Below are 20,176 nucleotides of genomic sequence, written 5' to 3'. Positions count from 1 at the left end.
AAGTGTTTGCAGCTATTAATGTAACTGAATAAAAGGTTTAAGTTGTGTTTCATGCTATTATATTCAGTTAATACAGCTACTATTAGATATTAAAGGGTTTATTTGTTCATGAAACAAAGTACGTTATAATACTCTGTTATATATTTTCCCTAGCAAAATAATGCATTCAATATTACAAGTAACATAAACTCGATTGTGTACTTATTCGAGTTGAATAATTTTCACTGTAGATACATAATTAGTAGTTGAATTTTGAACTACGTATTATGTATATAAGGTGACAATTATTATAACAGATAGACCCATATAACAGTCAAACAGTAACCTTAAGCGAATGTCGTTCTTGAATCGCATAAGAATGCTTTAAGAACACGTGTTATATCAGTTTAATGTAAATTAAGCAGTGTGTTTATTACAAAGAAACGTTCCAAATGCACAACGCCGCATCTTTTATAAATTTGTATAAACATGAATAAGCTATTAAATAATTTGTTAAACTTGTCAAAATTGAAACATTCAGTGTAAGATCGCATACTTTGTCCATGAGTGTTTATATTACACGTTTTTTTATCTAGAGGCTGACACCAAATGAAATAATACAACGATCTTACACTGTATCAACAAATAAATAAAAATAGTGTATGCTTTTTGCAATAAATCTTAAGCAAATGTACGAACTTTCGTGAGTGACATAAGATGCTGTGTACTGTTCATATGCTCACAACCAATGAAAAGAATGCTTCAGTTTACGCATATTTGTATTTAATTGTATTATTTTTGGATTTTATCAATTGCTTTCTATTTGTTAGCATATCGGATTTTACACTGAGCATGATGTCAATAACATAAAACAAAACGAACAAAGCAATAGTGGCAAACAATGGCATCAGGTCGGAGTTGAATCATAAAACCTCATCATATCATTTGAGCTATCTAGAGTGAAATGATCGGGACATCATTCAACAGTATTCCCCACATTCGGAATAGCATGAGCTAACATTATTCCATTTACAGGAATTCAATTAAGTATGAAGTAAAAAAGTACGACAAATGCCAATCAATGAAAATAATTGTCTAAGCCAGGTGATTGATGCAGATTGTGATGACATGTAAGGTAACAACACCGTACTGATTTCATTAAAACGATTACCGATTAAAACTTGTTGACGGTTATTAGATTGCATTGTATAGTTTATTTTCCGTAAATGTCTTTGAAAATAAGAAGAAATGTACAAATGTTCGAATTATATATGTAACAGTTTGTTCAAAATACTACTTCGATCAATTGATATACAATAAAAAGATTCGCGTATGTTGTTGGTCAGGATGACATCTCCATGAAAATATTTGCTAATATTACGCTTCACAAACAATATGCCTGCAAATTAGTTAAAGATTTCTAGCAGTCTTGAAGTTCCTACACATTATTTCTTTGAAATCGTTCGTTATCAGCTCATTTGCGTTATTTTTGTTTAGCATGCTATGCCAGATCCCAGAGCGGACATTGCATACATTTATGCGTTTACTACTAACATACGATGTTAAATATGTCTGCATTAGTCTGCATAAATTTTCAGCAGATATACAAAAAGATAATAATCATCTTAACCGTTTTTAAAGTGCGTTGCGTTACTGAGGCTTTGTACGACTTCGTTCTTCAATTTTTAATTTGAAATAAATTCCAATGATATATTGTGGAATTCGGCTAATTTACAGTGGCAGCTCTATATGTTGCTTGGAAAATCATTTGACAACGTAACTACATGTTTTGACCACACGCAAAAGAAATATTCTCGCTTAAAACAACTCCATCGAAAATACACAAGGGTCGATGTAATACTCAGAACTTTCATTCCATCGCATTGTGTAATAACAGTATCAAATTTAGTCCTAGCTATTTATTTTTATCAGTATTTGGCTCCCAGCAATAATAAAAGCACGTATCCCGTACGTATTGAAATACGCACAGACGGTTTCTGGTAACGTGAATATGTAACCAAATCGTTTGTAATAATGCGACATGAAAGTAATTTTCATTTAAATCAGTCGTTTGAGTCATGTTACTTTAGCTTAATAGGTTTGAATGATTAGTTATCTGAACGTCACAGCTATTTGATGGATTGTTGATTGTCTGACTTTATGTTTTCCATTATCTTACACAAAATGTTAGCAGATACCACTTTGAAATAAATTATAATCGTTCTCAAACAGTGCTATTGAAACAGTAATTAGAGATAAGAATATTTTATAAGCCGAATATGGCTCCGCAATCAAATGAAACTTGACTCCTGCGAGATTGTCCAACTGCAAAAATCTCTATCACAACAGTTTAAAGATTCATACAGATAACCAACGGTACAGTGTCAGTCTCCTTAGTTTGCATTCACACGTACATGATGTCATTAGGTAAGGCAATACAAATCGGACGTTGTTAATGGATTTCAATTAATCTATTAATGTATTTATTAAATTGAATACGTGCAAAAGATAAGCGTTCTCTGTGCATTATTTTAAAGCTTTTGTGTCTTTTTTAATGTCGTAATTATAGTCACTTTAATCATATTTAAATTCAAGAATATAGAGTATTACATGAACGAATACCACATACTTTCTAATGCTTTACCTGAATGTAAACATACCGTTTAGAACTTCATTTTAAAAACATCTCAAGTTATTGAAATAAATTTGTAAACACCTTTTGTGCATAAAAGACAGTTTTTTTTACATTTTGTTCCGATAGCATAAGATTTAAGAAAAAATAATTTAATACGTCCTGAAATCGGTGCCAAAAATTTCACGTTGCATGCAGCATAAACGTGTACATGAATGCGTTTTACATCGATTTTTTGGCCAATTACACAGGCTTATTAAATAAATTAAATATGATGTACACGGGTATTTCATAATGCCATAAGCATCATTTAAACTGTCTTACAAGCACTAGTTAAAATTCTCAATAAAAATTGTTTTAAAAAGTTATTTGAAGAAAAGCACCACATATCGGTGTGTTACCATCCATTAACGTTCAATTCTGAACCACACAAAGTCACGTAATCATGCACCCTGCTACTATGTCCACACCTTTTTTCTTACTCTGGGATCAGATTTCATTTGTTCAACTTGATTAGGTTTGTACTACATATAATTTGATATTAATAAACTATTTCATCCATCATATGTATAAATTCCATCTGATAGTTACACCAGATAAACGTTAACAACAGATGAGTAAATTCAAGAAGCCCTTACAAGACATGAATTTCGGAAGACACACACATTATGATATCAAATGTTTTCTTGTTTTAATGTTTTGCAACGACATTAGGTTTAGGTTTCTTTGTTACAAATGAGAGGAAAAATAAAACCTCTCACACTTTTCATATTTTGAATAAAAGACTGTTAACACACTTGATACAGTAATTTTAATGTTAATAATGTTTTTAGGAACTGTATTCAGATATCTGCTTCACAATCTGCACCACAAATGGGTGGTGCGGTGGTCGAGTAGTAACACTCTGGTCTACCATTCCAGAGGTCCCCCGTTCAATTTCCGACCCGGTCACTGGAAATTTCAGAAATGCAATTGTTTCCCACCCACCTAGAGATGTACTGGTATGAAACCCAGGTAATTCTCGCGTGTATCGGTGCTATACACTGGGCACGTAAAAGAACCAAGGGATCTATTCGCAACGAGCTAGGGTATCGCACCCGGATTCCTTGTATTTCAATATTGTCTCTTCTGCTTGCTGTCTCTTCAGCAAAACCAAGGGACCCCATTGGAAATAAGTGCTTGCACTTTCATGGGTTATCCTTGACTGCAAGGTCAAAAGAAATACATACATACAATCTTATATAGCGGTTTTTAGCGGAGGGGGGGGGGGGGTTAAGAAAACAAATTTGTGATGTGCTTTTCGATGAGTGTTTCTTTTGTAAGACCAGCCATTCACAATACGATTTCGTTTTATTTGTGCAGCCGTTCTGCAAGAATGGAAAGATCTTATTACGTCGGTCCTAGCTTCCAAGTACTTGGGGCATGTGGAAGCCAACATAAAAATATTCGATATCGGGGTGACCAAATCAGAGTATACCAAAATCAAGAAAGGTTAGCTATCTGAGTTACTTACTTATTCATTTATAAATGAAATACATATTCTACATGTAACACTATTGTGACAATCCGTACAAACTTTAACGATATAATAAGTTGTTTTCGCGTTATTAAAACTGTTATGATAATACACGAATAAATATTAAGCATTATTATCAGATTATTTTTCCAGATATTTATATTTCATTAAATTTCGATTGCTTGTTTTGCGTTTTATTGCGTACGAACAAAATTACTCTGATTTATTATGCAAGTCTGAAAGTTAAATAGAAATGTACAAACCATCATATTGTAATGTTTTAATTATCATTATTATCTAAACAAGCTGCAAGCACGCGCATCCTCGTATATTACAGCTATCGACATTTTGAAAGACCACAATATCCATGTAATTATTGGACCATTTGACGAACAAATTTCTCTGGCAACGGAAGCATTGAACATAAGCTACGTAACAACAACGGAAATGATATCGGAATACACCTACTCGTCTTTCCAAATGCTTCCTCCTCTGGATGATTTCTGTCAAGCCATCCTAGATCTCGTCAAGAAATACAAATGGCAAGATGTCAGTATCTTTTTCGACGACAACAAAGGTACAATATATTCTTTTACAGTTGGTTAATCTAATTGTCAAACACTTAAAGCCGTGAACTGTCACATTATATAAATATTACATGGCTGACAGGGTGACAGTAAATTTGTCAACTTGAGGAAATACTGTCACCCTGTCAGACATGTAATATTTATTTTATTATAACGAACAAACTTTTCAAACATGAACAATTTATAAGAACCATGAACAATTTTAAGATTCAATAATTGTAGTTAATTTCAGCAATGAATAACTATTTATATTTTGATAACAAAAATAAAAGTGATGCAGCACAATACCAAATGTCACTGGTCTCTTGAAATGATTCTAACGGTCTTTGCCATAATGCTTCGAGTTTAGGGTTCAGTTTAGATAGGTACTTCTCAAAGTATCGGACTGGACAAAACGTACTGCCAGGCTGCTCGTAGATCTTTCCTTCTCCTGTGGTATCACTAGGCGTATCGTCAATCCTAAAAAGATAAATTCATTTAATTGAAAACATTGGTCTGACATTTAAAATTGCCTGAACACGAAAATATATATTTTTGCTTAAAGATTATGCGGTTTCACCCAGGTGGTTTCACCACTAAAATTCCATGTAATTCATGTTTTTTTTCCCTCTGTCAAACAAATTAACAGCCATCTTTTATAGTTATAATTCTTTGCTGTAACTGCCAGCTTTTAGTAAAATTACAACCATTTGAAAGGTTGGCATAATATATATTTTTTAATTGAACCTACCCGTGATTTTTTGTTGATTCTGCGATGACCTGGTGTATAAACTTTCTCCCGGTTGAATCGTCATCGACCCTAAATTCTCTTGACCTCTCCTCAGAAGGAAGTGCATTAAGTTAAACCACATCCTGTTTTGAAAACCACATTGAGTGTTTATATGTTAATATTAAACGGTACACTGTTGCCACTTAATTTTTCCAGATCGCTGTCGGATATTACAGGTTTGTGGTCGACACTCCCATGTCCACTTTGCTTAAGCTGCTTAACTTTTGACTTGTAGGCTTCATTACTTGATGAAAATTGCTGGTCTTTCAAATTAATGTTATACGTGCTTAAGAGATGCTTGGATATTCCCTACTTCAGACTGTCCAAAGTTTTCTTCTTTAGTTCCTCGCCGTTTTTCTGACGTACAGGTGCATAGATAAAGCGTAACCGAATAACTGGTTGGCAAGTTCCGCTGGATTTTCCACGAGATCACTAAGATCCATGTAATTTGAACGAAGATATTTGTCTTACAAGTTCATACCATGTTTAACTACACGTTTAGTGTTTTTAGAGTCCTTGTCACGATCCAATGCCTTCAAAACTTCCTCGCTTATCGTTGAAAAACGTTTACTTGCCATTTTGTCGTATGTTTACAGCGTACTGCGGCATGCGCGAATGGGACAGTATAACTTTCGAACAGTCCGCACGTGGTTGCTAAGGCAGCGGGATACAGTATTTTTTGTACAGTAAATTTTTTCCCGCTGGTGGCACGTGATTGCTATGGCAGCGGGATACAGTATATTTTGGACAGTAAATTTATTCCCGCTGGGTCTGACAGTATTTCTATGTCACGATGGCCTATGGGAGTTTAGCATTGTCAATAAAAGTGAGGTATAATAATACCGAATATCGACCGCTTATGCAGCGACCAACTGCAAAGCGTGCTTAAGCGAATATACCGGTACATAGTTACCGACGATGACAAAGACAGCATGCATCATAGCCGAACTCCATTGAGTTTATTAATCAATTATCAAGCGTAATAAATCTGAATTTGTCTGTATTACACAATCGCGATTGCATATACCTGAATTGAGTTGTAATGATTGGTTTCATTATTGTTTTCCCCGCATCCGTTATTGCGTCTAGGATTTAATCTACTTATACACTAGGGCAGCTCAAATCCGCGTACATTACGCCTTTATTCGCTTAATGTCTCAAGCAATTCAATTTGTTATTGTGATGCGGCATCAAAGGTCTTCGTTTATTACTGAAATAACAACAGCGCACTGTAAATTAATGTAATTACGAAACCAGTTGCGAATGCTATCTGCAATACGTGCGATCAATGAGCGTCCGATATTGCGAGTTTTTTTCTATACAATCTCAGCAATCCTCTTTTAACGCTGAGAGGCTTTTAACCGGGGTTATTTTTAATATATACATAAATCAACAATTAATCTGAATAATTCACCAAATCGGACATTATTAAATTCCCTGAAGTGGGAAACAGTTGATAGGGGGGCTTTGAAGCAATGCATTTCAAAAATTATATGTTTAAGTATTCATTATTTATTTAGTTTTCTGTACAATTCAAAGGGTGGTGTTAATATGTTTCATACTTCATTTAGGTAGAAAACGTATATATGTATTTTTAATTAGATGATTGTTATACGCCGTTGGTCGTCTTTTCTTCAATCAGACATGCATTGAAGATCGTTCTAACTAATGTAAACAATATTCAAAAATTTTCCGGCGTATTAAGAAATATAATGGTATAATGAACTCTTTAATATTTACTACAATATCATTCAAGAAATCTGAAGTCATAAAAATTCAAACGCCTTTTGGTTTCCATTTTACCTATCAGGAATGTAAATGGTTGCTTCACAGTTTGTTTGTTTCAAGGCATACTGAAATGATAATTCATGACTCGATTAAGTCTAACGTACGTACACGCAGTAACAAACTTCATGTCACATTAGCGTATGACTTATGTTAATATATAAAAATACATTTATCTATATTTCTCGTTGAAGCCATCGAACTCTGAGAGTTGTTTCGTAAACAAATAGATGGTTCGTACCAAACGAAGCGCCATGAACGTGTGTTTTAGTATTATAACCCATTTTTAACTTTCATGGCGCATCGTATGGGAAGAACCATTTGTTTACGCAATAACTCTCAGAGGCATTTCATTTCATAACATGAAAGCATCAATATCAACTTTTTACGTTGATGGATTGTATGCTTAATTTTTGGGGTAGTACATACATTCTTACAGAAAATATGTAAAATATCTTTTAAATAAAGTTTTTTTTAATCATTAAGGCCTATTAAACAGACACCTTAATATAATGAAAAATGTTTGGGCCGGTATATGTGTGTAGCCATTATACGGTGGGTATATATATTGCGTTTTACCTGTAGTCATTACACTCACAGTATACTAGTGCTTAGAATTTATTTGAAAATGAATATTTTTAAAGGCCCAAAGCCATATATATTTTTCCAAGCTAATTACTCAAACAAGTCCTATACATAAGGCTGCAGGTATACTTTACATCAATTAACAACACTCGTTTAAAGCGAACTCATATATCATAGTAAAGAAGAAATATATGTACTAATTAACTAAATTAAGACATACACATAGTCAATTATGTAAGGACATTATACTGTTCGGGTATCAGTCAATCATGTACAAGAGCCAGTTTTTACAACTTTTTAGATATTCTATCTATTGTTGTCTTTGTTACAGGTATCGCAGCTGTTGAGAAACTACTGACCAATCATGAACTTATTGTTAAGTCTTGGCGCCTTGATCCCATAACAACAGACGAGCAGGTGCGAGATCACCTGGTACATATGAGACGAGTATTCATGCAGCGTTCGATTGTGTTCTGCAGGAAGTCAAACATCCAGAAACTCGTTGAAATGGTATATAGGTAGTAACCGGAAAAATATGGGATTAATTTGGGTGGCGTCTAAAGGTTATTGCATCTCATACTGATGTCATCTGGTTTTGTTTAAGCGAGAAAATGCTACATAAAAAGTAGAGAATTTATATTAAACACTGCTACTTAATTGTGTTACATTTTAATTTACTATTTATTCAAATTAATTCATAGAAAGAAATGGATGAACAAGAGCTCAATATTAAAATAATAGTGAATATTATTTATTTTCATAATAGTTTTGTATAAACATTTACAGGCACGTTCGTTAGCCATGTTGTCGACGCCATACGAATGGTTCTTCTATGACCCGGTAAGATTTAAAACGCGTCTTATATTGTCAATATATTATGAATATAATCGGCAATGCATTATACTAGTGATACTATATCGCATATTCATTGGTGAAAATGTTTGGTTAACAAAGTGAACTATAATTCATAACTTCCATGGCAACGTCGGATCTATTTATTACCCATATTCTGGATCAACCTTATTTTCCGGCCATTATAAATAACAATATTCACAAATATCATAATAGTTATAACATTACTGCATATTTTCTTCGGTCAAGTATATACGATATACACGATTTAATGTGTGTAGACGTTTGTCAGTTGGCCTTCTCGTTCTGCGTTCTAGTTTGAACTAAATTTAACCGTTTTAAAATCCGGCGAATGAAACATCTTCATTTTCACTTCTACATCGATATTTAAAGTTTTATATAAGATTTACACAACGTACATTATAGAATTGGCTAAAATGCAAGATGAGGTAAACGAATTCCATTTATTTCAAAGTAGAGTGTTCATTTAATGAATCCGATGTTTTAATTTTGTTACAGGGAGATCAGCTAGTTGACATTTTCCAGTCATATCACGACATCCACGTGAACTTCACGCTCTTCAGTCTTCTTCCTTTTAACTCCACCGTTCAAACCCAGTGGCATGATGCGAGCAAATTCAATCAATCGCTGGCGGAGGACTGCATGCTAATCATTAAAAATGTGATGGGCGAAGCGTTTGATAATGATTCCATAGAGGCAATACGAACTGAACTCAAACAAAGAATATCTTTAGTACGTACTGATATTGTCAACATTACTGATCTTTTATCTGATATACCGTATTTGATTTATGCCAAACCAAAATCAGTATTTACTTTATTTTTTTACTTTTTTTATCGCATTTATTAATTGCATATTCAATCATTCATTTTATTAACAATCTCGTGAGAAATAACATACAATACACGGAGTGGATGTCTTAAATTGATAATTTGCGATATTTTCTTCAATATCGCAGTATACTGTTTCAGGTGAGCGTACAGGGATTGACCGGATATGTACAGTTTGATAAGAATGGAAAGAGAACCAACTACAGTATTATTATTACAGAATTGTCTGCGTTTTCTGGAGATCTGTCTGTGTATGCGTGCTATGGGGTAATATCATTAGTCATAGGGTTCATTAACTTCAATCATGACTCAAATCGTTATAAGCAAAATTCCTTATTATGAGTGTATAACATTATCTAAAATAAATATAGTTATTCCGTAAGCGATCTCAGAAACAATTTAAAGAACATCAAAATTACGTAATATATAATTATTTTATAGAATTTTTAAGTAGTGCCACCATATATCGGACAGCATTCTTTTAATAGATTTTTTGATATAAGTGATGTGCTATAACTCCGAACGTATTCATTTCAGCTTGGCGTTTGGTTGGCGAGTCCACCATCTGTGTTTACTGAACGACTCCAGATACGCAGCCGTGTGGGCATAGGTAACAGAACGTCACCGTTTCCTCTTGTCGGCCGAACTGCTAAGGTCGTTACCATCCTTGTAAGTTTCCAACAATTCCAACTTTTACATGTGAGATATTAAAGGGGCAGTCAGCCAGATTGACGAAAAAAGAAAAGTTCTAAAATACCGTATTTTTTACAATCATTAGTTTATGTTGATTACAATATCCCGACAGGAATATTACATACTTGAACAATTTTGTTAACTTTTAATATTTTCAGTTTATTCGTTAATACAATTTTACTGAGTATGTTTACCATGTAACTATAAATCATAGTCAATACCACGCATGCGCAATTTGCATTCCTGGTTATTCCAAGTGACGATGCTGATCAATCTACTTGCGTTATTTATAGTTAACTGGTAGACATACTCAGTAAAATTTTATTACCGAATATACTGAAAATATAAAAATTAACGAAAATTTTCAAGTTATGTAATTTACCAATCGTGATATTTTAATAAATATTAACTAATAATTGTAAAGAAATACGGTATTTTAGAACTTTTCCTTTTTCGTCAATCTGGTTGGCTGTCCCTTTAAGGCTATTCAGGAACAATTTTCAAAAACTGTTCTGCGGTGTTTTACGAATTCGATCACATTTTATTAGGAAACCAAAACACATGTAACACAATTATAACATTTTCATAAATTATGAACATTTGTTTGAAACCTTCAAATAATACAAATGATCAGATTGAATGTGTTAAAATGCTTTCTTAATTATTCTTAGGAACTAGTTTAATCAATGAAAGGGATTATTGACATATTGAAGACCAATGTAGAATAATTGAATTAAAATATGCAATTGTCACTATATCACAAGAGACACACATCTTGAAAAACAGTTACCATGAAATTAAATCACGTTGGAGAAAATTCTGCAGCTTTTATATTGATTTAACACGTCATGATACATTCATGTACTTAAAACAACAAAAAACATCCAAATAATAACACAAATTGACAGGCGTAGTCTCGCGGTAGCCCGGATTATACGTTCAACATCACAAATAATGCGAATTATTTGATATCCAGTGTTTCCATAGAGAACACACATATAAAAACAATTAATACTATTGATTTGTAATTGTCACTATTGTTTTTGCTTCCACATACTTATATCTTTTTACAACAGATTGAACATAATTATCTGATTCGTTATGAAACATTGTATATTTTCGTGGCCCATGTATAAGAGTATGATAGTTTATCATTTGTTAAACCTGAATGGCAAATTTGTTATTCGCCTGTAAAACAGGAAAAACCCTTCTGCATGCGGAAACGTGACTACAAAGTCCGTACAGGGAATGACCAGTACGAGGGGTTTGCAGTGGATCTTATCAAAGAGGTGGCGAACATGCTTCACTTTCAGTACGATATATATCTCGTCCACGACGGGAAGTTCGGATCTAAAACGGCAGATGGACATTGGAATGGGATGATGGGAGAACTTCTGTCAGGGGTAAATTTCCGATGTTAAATATAAACAATTGTATATATTACTTCAACATACTTTTTTAAATATATTACTGTGAAGGGAAGACTGACAGTTATGAACAATGACAAGCAAAATAAATTATCATTTAACCAAAATGCATACAATATAATAAAATGGTAAAATAGCACAACTGAATATAAAAAGTGATAAAATATATATTCGTTTATTAATAATCCATAACTGAACTCCGGGAAATTATTATTCATTCATTAATTGTACAACGTTTTATCCATAAATAAGCAAAATGGTAGAATATCGACAATGGCATTTAAGTATTTCAAAAGGCCGCGTGGTGTAGGAGTAGCTCGTTATCTTTTGCTTCTAGGGTACGGAGTTTGAACCCAAAGTTATGCACACTTTGACTCTGAAATTGTTTCATTGTTATTATAATTATTGTATAATCTGTAAGAAAATTCTTTTAATGACATTTGTAAAAAATCACAAGAATATGACAAGTGCCTTTTTTTCTATATTGATTGTATAATCTTACCATAATAATTTAATACTGAAGTGTTAAACATTTGTTATCCGACTTATACTAATTGTGCATTATAAGCATATACGTAAGTGGGACAGATTTTTTGAAATCTTGTCTAAGAAAAAGAAAGTGCCTAATTACGTTCAAAGCACTATCTTACGCAAACACAATTTTTTTCCATTGCCCATTACAACAGTGAAAGTTTTATATAAAAGGCTTTGAACTGTAAAGCACTTAATGTACTGTAATTCCGAAAACCTTATATCAACATCTAGATGTATTAGTTGTTTAAAGCTTTTTTAATTACTTTTTGGAGAGTGTTATTATCTACCAAAACCAGGAAAACTGTTAATTCCAGAATGCAACCATGTCAGTGGCGCCACTTAGCATCAACTCAGAGCGTGAAGAAGCCGTGGATTTCACAAAACCATTTATGACAAGATACATAAGCGTGCTTATGAAAGTACCACGATCAACGACCTCGTACTTCGAGTTTTTAAACCCTCTTCATCCCGTTGTGTGGTTCTGTACCATAGGTGCCTTTGTGTTTGTCAGTATAGTTTTGTATATCTTGGAGCGAATTGGAAACGTCAACCGGGCCGAATACCCTTCTATCAGCTTCAAAGAATGTTTCTGGTTTGTCTTTGGGTCCCTTTTGCAGGGTAGTACTGATGCCTCTCCGTCAACCCTTTCTGGACGTATATTAACGTCCTCGTGGTGGTTCTTTGCTTTAATTCTTATTTCATCGTATACGGCCAATTTAGCTGCCTTTCTCACTGTGAAGAAAATTAATACTCCCATTAAGACAGTGACCGACTTAGCATCTCAAACAAGGATCAAGTATGGTACTGTAAAAAGCAGCGGAATAAGCGGCTTCTTCAAAAACACTGACATTGAACATTTCTCTAAGATGTGGGCCCAAATGTCAGAAATCGAGCCATCTTCAATGGTGGAAACGACCGAGGAAGGCTTCAAGAAAGTCAAGGAAGGGAATTACGCGTTCTTTTGGGATACCACCGTCAATAAATACAAAACTATCGAAGATTGCGATTTCATGGAAGTCGGGCCACCGTTCGACCCAAAAGGCTTTGGGATTGGTGTTCCACCCGGGGCAACATACAGAGAAGAGCTTTCAATGGCGATACTAAAGCTAAGTGACACTGGAAGACTGCATGAGATGGAAAACGAGTGAGTAAGACATCGTAATTAGGATACATTTAATTTTAAATATTCTATATGACATTTCACTTGGTTAAAAATAAAATAATAGCTAATATTTAGAAGTCAGAAATATTTATTGACCATGTTTCTACTCACTTTGACTAGTGATGTGGGGAATGTAGTAGATAATATCCCAAAACATGTGTTCATATCATAATGTAACATTAATTCAGTTGGCAGGTGCCGTAAGCCTTTTCAGTAAGATTTTTCGGCGTTTTCAATAATATCTTAGTCACATCACGACGTTCCCAGCTCTAAGTGCACATGCTTCAATCAGATTATTTAACCACCGATCTCCGAACAAGTTATGTGGCCGGGCTGGAATTCGAATCCGCGATCCTTTGACCTATAGTGAAGCGCTCTTACGGGCTCGAATGAGGCTGTTAGTAGTAGATCAATTTTGTGTGTGAAGGAAACCTGTTTAAGATCGTGTATGCAATGTTCCGCTCAACTTAAATTAAAAAAACGAGTATAAGCATGACTTTTCTTATTTCAGGTGGTGGGGCCGCAGGAACTGCCCCGATTATGCCAAGCCATCGACGGACGATACTTCAGAATTGCAGATTGAGAATGTGGCCGGCGTCTTCTTCATACTTGTTGGAGGAGTCGCCATTGCAGCTGTCGTGTGCCTTGGGGAGTATATTGCTAAACGAATATCAAAGAGTGTCAAAAAGGTAAATACAAAATTCAACGCCATTCGGCAGTCTATAATAATGATATATCACTGCGGGGAACATATGTGGACTTAATTGTTTAGTGATGGTACCAAATCGCCCGTAATGGACCAACTTGCAACAATCCATAAAACAATTTTCTATTCACATGAGACAACCGCAAGTGGTCAAACATTAATAATGCAATACGGCAGTTATTAAGTTATCATGAGATTGTGGATATAGCTTAATACGTCCATTATCTAATTGGAAACTTCATTTATCGCAACAAAATCCCCAATTATTAATTGGTTGATATGGATTACAATAGCCCCACGAACAATGTTTATAAAGTAATTCCGTTTAATTATTTTTACTTATAACATAAACTCCATATTGCAGAGGGCACTTGTTCGCGGTTCTTTGGTCGCCATGGATATACTCCAGACTATTGGTAGAAATATGAGTCAGCAAGAACCAAAAGAGTGATATTGAACTGTTTCCACACACCGATTGTGTTCAAAGAGCCGTTTGACCTTCATTATAATTCTTTTGTAAATTATCTATTTATTTCTGTGCATCTTGTACATTGAATGACCAAAATGTTATTTGGTGATTGTTGCCAGATCTTTATATACGTTGACAAAACAAGTGTTAGCTAAAGTTATACCGTTAACATGTTATTGTTTGCGTTTTAGGAGCGAAAAGATCGGGTTAGCGATAAAGAGCGAGAAAGTTTCCTTTAGATGGACCTGCATGATTTGCTTACCGTTCTCAACGTGCATGCTGCTGGATCTCTTCCAAGCCTTTAACAATTACATAAGAGTGGTAGATATTTAACCTCTTTGTTGCCTTGCTTTATGTGGGATGGCGGAACATTCTCTGTATAATAACGTACTATGGAATCGTTCACAATGCTTCGCTTTTTAATTATAATGTGGTCGATTATGCAAAAACTCAACATTCATTATATGTAAATAACATGTTTTTTAGTTTGTTGTAATATAGTGTCGTATTTTCCTATGTCGCTCTTTCTACGTCCCGTTTGCATTTTAAAAGCGTTTAAAACACGTTAATATGTAATTAATGTGATTACAACTATAAACCAAGGCTTTATTTATTGTTGTGTTTTCTACCTCTTTATAAATGGCGTAGTCTTTCTAGCATGTAACCTGGCTGCATGAATGGCACAGACATTGAAACAAACCCTTTCTGCACCATGCTATTAATGTTTTATATAAGTGATACATGTTTTTGTCTTTTTTTTTGCCTTTAACTTCAAAATGAACGTTGGCGTGTATGTATATTGTTTAGTGTTACTCTTATCATTTGATAGAGGCACAAATATTCTAAACATTTATGGGCATTCGTGTTCTCTTAGTTTTTCTAATTGCATTATAATACCATAAAAATGTGTACTGGTTGTTCCGAAAAATTTAGTTCAAATATAAATGTCATTTTTATATCCATTATATTCTTGAAATAAAATCATGTACCTTTATTTAACTTTTGTTTTGGTTGCCAAATTATTTTGGATTGACGTCTGATATATGTCAATAAGCCAATCGTTTGGTGGTATGATTCGTATAAATAAGAAAAGAATATGGTATTACATGTATAGTTTAAAGGAGAACTATATTTTACCATGTCCTAGTTCGGGACTTGTGTTTTTGGGCGCTAATAGGTAGTTTCATAGCACTCATGTAAGAATATGGATACCATCATCTATTGATTGTCCTTGGTGCTCTATATAAAACTGCGTTATTTTCTAAACATACTGTGAATGCATATTGAATGCATAGTCCGATATGGCGTCTCGCAATAACAAAGTCGAAGATCTGCTCTATGAGTGTCATGCTATAACACTCATTTTTAATATGCGTAATGCTTAAAGCACTTAACATAAAAGCAAATTGTGACGATAACATTAGCAAAAAGCCTTGTTTGTGTGATCACAAATATATGTACATATATTATATCTATTTGATTCATTTGTTGTTTTATTCCAATTAAAAAAATAAACTCTACATTTGTGACATACATAATGTAGCACCAATAACAATCAGGTATATATCATTTTTTAATTATTTTTATTTAACACATTATATCAAATCACTGATAGCATAAATGTATTGCCATAACAATATGTAACGCGCATGATTGCTAAGAAAAGAAAACGCTAACTTCAAAGACATTTTAACAATTCTTCCAGAAATATAGATAACCAAATTGAAATAAGTTCTTGAAGGTAACGTTCAGTCTTCGTTCCACAAACAAAAATCTTCAGCTATCAGTGCGAATTACCCCTTCCGTAAAAGCATGCATTCTAAGACAGAACTCAATCACAAATGGCAAAGACATAGAATGGTACTTAGAGTCAATTATATTGCGAGGCAAATACGAATTCTTTTGACCTCATTAAGTCAATACAATACATTTATATGAATGATATCTATTTTTAAGCTGTATTGGTTGTGGTTTATATAAACAAAACATTTGGAAAACGATCTCTAAATTGACCTTCATGAAAAAGCATGATGAACGCTTTAATTCACCTAAATTCACGATATTTTACAGACAGCACACACACAAAATTAATGAGGTAGAGCGCTATCACATTAATAAAAGAACGACATACATGTATATGCATGGGTAAATTGCAAAGTACCTTTTTCGATGGCGCACGAATCTTGTTTCAGTTTCAGTTTAAAACGATGACGTCATTTCGCTTCTTACGAATGCAATCAACGTCGCTCGTATTCGAACAAGCTTAGAAAGTAAGTGTGCCACGTGTATATAATAAGCAATACAATCATTTATATTTACTGATATAGTTTGGATTAATTCATTGGACTATGAAAAGTAGTTTATGTTTTCGGATTATCAGAATGCAGCAATACAGTCAAAATGCAAGACGTTTTAATTGCTGGAGAAAATTTAATATCTTTTTGGGTTGGTATGTCTTCAAAATAGCAATTACTTTCGTATTATGTATTCGTTGTGGACCACACGATACGAGATTAATTGATGTCATAATAAATAAGCATCAGAAGCCACACTTTAATTTACTTATCCACAACGACTACCCAAACATCATTCCTTAAGTAAAATGTTAATTCTAACTCTTTCTGGTCAATTATAGTTGTTATATGTGTTTTCAAGGGATGCACGAGGTAAACCTGTTAACTTGTTAACCTACCGAAACGGCAAGTTAACCGGTTAAATTTTCGGAAAATGTTAACCTGAATACCGCCCATTTGCTCTAGGTAACTAGTTAAAGCAACATACCGCACAATCGACAGTAATAAATAACATGTCAACAAACAAAGTAATAAATCAGTACCTGTGTGATAACAAACAGAGGGTACGTTTTGATAATTGGCACTATCGTTTTGTTTAACTCGCGACAATTAGACAAACTAGAAAATTGTGGGAAGAAGGGCAGACATTGGACGGCTTATTTTGATGTTTTGTTTACCAAAATCCAACACTGATTGATCGCAAAAATAAAGTGCTTATAAGTCACATTTTTATCAAGAATTACATTCGCAGTTCAAATCTTTTTGAGTTTACGTCGTATTTGTTTGATAAAAAATAATAATATTATGAGTAGTAATTAACGATACCCATGACGCCACCACTACTGTCTAAGGAAAGTTGTTTTGAAGAAAGCAAATTAGTCAACTTATTTCTTTAATAAACATCAATTACAAATTTAATTAACAAATCATTTAATTAAGAATGTGTGCGATGCTTAAAAGTTGCGCGATACGGTACGTAAACAAACATGCGCGTGAATTGTCAATCTGAGGCCAACCCGTTGAAATGGTGTCGTGAAAATAAGCAACGTTTTCCATCAATTGTGCATGTGGCCTGAAAAAATTTGTCCGTGCCATTGACATCCGTGCCATTGGAGCGAGTGAACTCGAAAACAGGTCGTCTTGTTACCGAGACTTGCAACCGCATCAGCGACACGCTTAGCCTAGTGGACAAGTCATTTTCTTGAACAAACGAACACTGCTGTTTTGTGCATGTTATGAATATACATGTAAGTTTGCTGATTTGTGTGTGAACTGTAAGATAGTGTTGCAATAGTTCAAAAAGTATTTTAAACATTTTATATAAAATTAATTTTAGTTCTAACAATTAAAACAGAATGAACAAAGAAAACGAACATGCCATTGTAAATTGTGTGTATATGTATATATTATGAATGAATAAAAACATTTAAACAGGAAAAAAAAAAAAAAAAAAAAAAAAAAACAAAGAAAGCACAGCATGTTGGTAAGCGATACGACGCGAACGTAATAAAAGCGACCCAACCTAAAATAAAGAAATAAATCTTGAAAATGAAAATTGTGTATTTCTAATAACATTGACCTCATGCTTTTACGCAGGAAAAAAAAGTACAAAACATAGCATACATTTACAAATTTTTAAAATAAATGCTAAAAAACATTTTATTAAGAAACTGATGTGTAATCAGCGGAAGCGATCTCAAACTAATTCCGTTTCTATAGAGAGTACATATACGAGCGGTTTGACGTTTTACGTATACTTAAACATTTTTACTACTAAAGGTTTTTTGGTTAACCGGTTGTGGCAAAAAGGTTAAAGGGTTAACCCTTTCCACTCAGAAGCAAAGTGAAAATTGCTATGTGCAAACAGCATAAAACCAGAACAGCCTGCGAGTAACTCGCAGTCTGCTTAGGTTTTATGCTGTTTGCTGCTCATCAGTATCTAAAGGTTGGCTAAGAAGCCTTTCAAACTTGAATATATTACGAAATTACTTAAATTTAATTTGATTTTCTAAAGGATTTCAAATGCGTAAAGTGTGTTTCTGAGTGATAAACATTTAGACTGAAAGACATAAACAATTTGTTAATAAAACTATGTCGATATCAGGGAATATAGAGTATCGACAGTTGGGCTCGACTCCGTAGATAGTGGGCTGATACCAGTGGTGTTCTAGTCACCGGAGTACATTCTCTTAAGCGCACTATTCAGTAGAGATATTTGGCTCTCACAACCATTGAAGCGATGCAGCGTTTTCTGTAGTGCATCTAGCCGCCAGATGAACGATACCGGGAAAAGCTATATATATAATAAAATATCTTTAAAACTTTATTAATAAATTCTAAAAGAAACGTGGTAATGTGAAAGAAATCTTTTCGATACTTCCAATTTACAACAATCTTAGCTAAGCCATGGTTTGTGAGATTACACTTGAAAAGCGTAGCCTTTACAGAACCTAACAATTTTTTTATCACAAAGTTGAGTACTATTCCAATCGTATAACAATAAATGACGTGTTTCATAAGATTTAAACATACAGAAAACAGATTCGGGGAACAATTATACCATTTATTATCTTAAATTAACAGCAATCACATGAAATCATATTGCATCTCAGAAACATCGAATTATTCTTTTTTTTTTCAAATACATAGCTATAATATTTCACGTAAAACACAAACAGAACAACATAAATTATACAATACTAAATTAATAGCTAACTACTGAACGTCACACTTAAAAACTCCACCATTAGACAACTTGACAGTTATTAGAAAGCATATGTAAACTTGCCTATTTGCCCGCGAGCAGTGTTATGCGATTACAATGCAAAAAAAAGTACGCATGATAATACGAACGTACTTGTTGAGGTCAATCTTTCGTTTATATGTCTAGACATCCGTGCCTCTCGATGTTTCCAACAATCGCAAAGTGGACCAAACATGGTCCTTTCATTGTATTACGGTAACTGAATTAATTTCGTAATAGTTCCGGTAATTTGATCTATCTAATTCGTTTACGCACGATTTGCATTGTTCAATTCTCTCATTACCCATGAAGATTTGCATATGGTAATCCTGGTGCAGTGTATCAGTTGTTACTGGTATACGAAAGTCCTTCAGCTATGTTCCGTATTAACTGTGGGAGTAATGGTACTTACGAGACTCGCGTTACAGCAAACTATGAATGTATCAGTATTCATTATGCCACGACAAATCTGTATTTGTATACAAATCACACATTTCACAGTTTTAATAAATGAATGTGGAGAACGAACAAATATTGTGTTTATGAAAACTAATTTAAACTGTTAAATGAATTACAACAGACATGACCGGAG

The 20,176-nt window shown here is 33.8% G+C and overlaps 1 protein-coding gene across 2 annotated transcripts in view; it reads left to right on the top strand.

Moving 5' to 3' along the window:
* LOC127879002 (glutamate receptor 4-like) overlaps positions 1–15,467 on the top strand; it is a 28,601-nt gene extending 13,134 nt beyond the window's left edge. Inside the window, exons 2-12 of one of the 2 annotated variants that reach the window (XM_052425585.1) lie at positions 3,974–4,102; positions 4,465–4,704; positions 8,185–8,363; positions 8,640–8,693; positions 9,225–9,458; positions 9,698–9,823; positions 10,094–10,225; positions 11,449–11,652; positions 12,525–13,354; positions 13,884–14,061; positions 14,739–15,467. In XM_052425585.1, the coding sequence (XP_052281545.1) occupies positions 3,974–4,102; positions 4,465–4,704; positions 8,185–8,363; positions 8,640–8,693; positions 9,225–9,458; positions 9,698–9,823; positions 10,094–10,225; positions 11,449–11,652; positions 12,525–13,354; positions 13,884–14,061; positions 14,739–14,786 (2,354 nt within the window). In that variant the 3' untranslated portion in view covers positions 14,787–15,467. Of the gene's footprint in view, positions 1–3,973; positions 4,103–4,464; positions 4,705–8,184; positions 8,364–8,639; positions 8,694–9,224; positions 9,459–9,697; positions 9,824–10,093; positions 10,226–11,448; positions 11,653–12,524; positions 13,355–13,883; positions 14,062–14,442 lie in introns of both variants that reach the window. The other variant, XM_052425584.1, reaches the window with a different exon arrangement.
* Positions 15,468–20,176: the final 4,709 nt, after the last annotated feature.

The sequence above is a fragment of the Dreissena polymorpha genome, chromosome 4 (genome assembly GCF_020536995.1).
Source record: "Dreissena polymorpha isolate Duluth1 chromosome 4, UMN_Dpol_1.0, whole genome shotgun sequence".
NCBI classification, from domain to species: domain Eukaryota; kingdom Metazoa; phylum Mollusca; class Bivalvia; order Myida; family Dreissenidae; genus Dreissena; species Dreissena polymorpha.
Note: the sequence above shows the minus strand (reverse complement) of the source record. Positions and strands in the feature narration are given on the sequence as shown.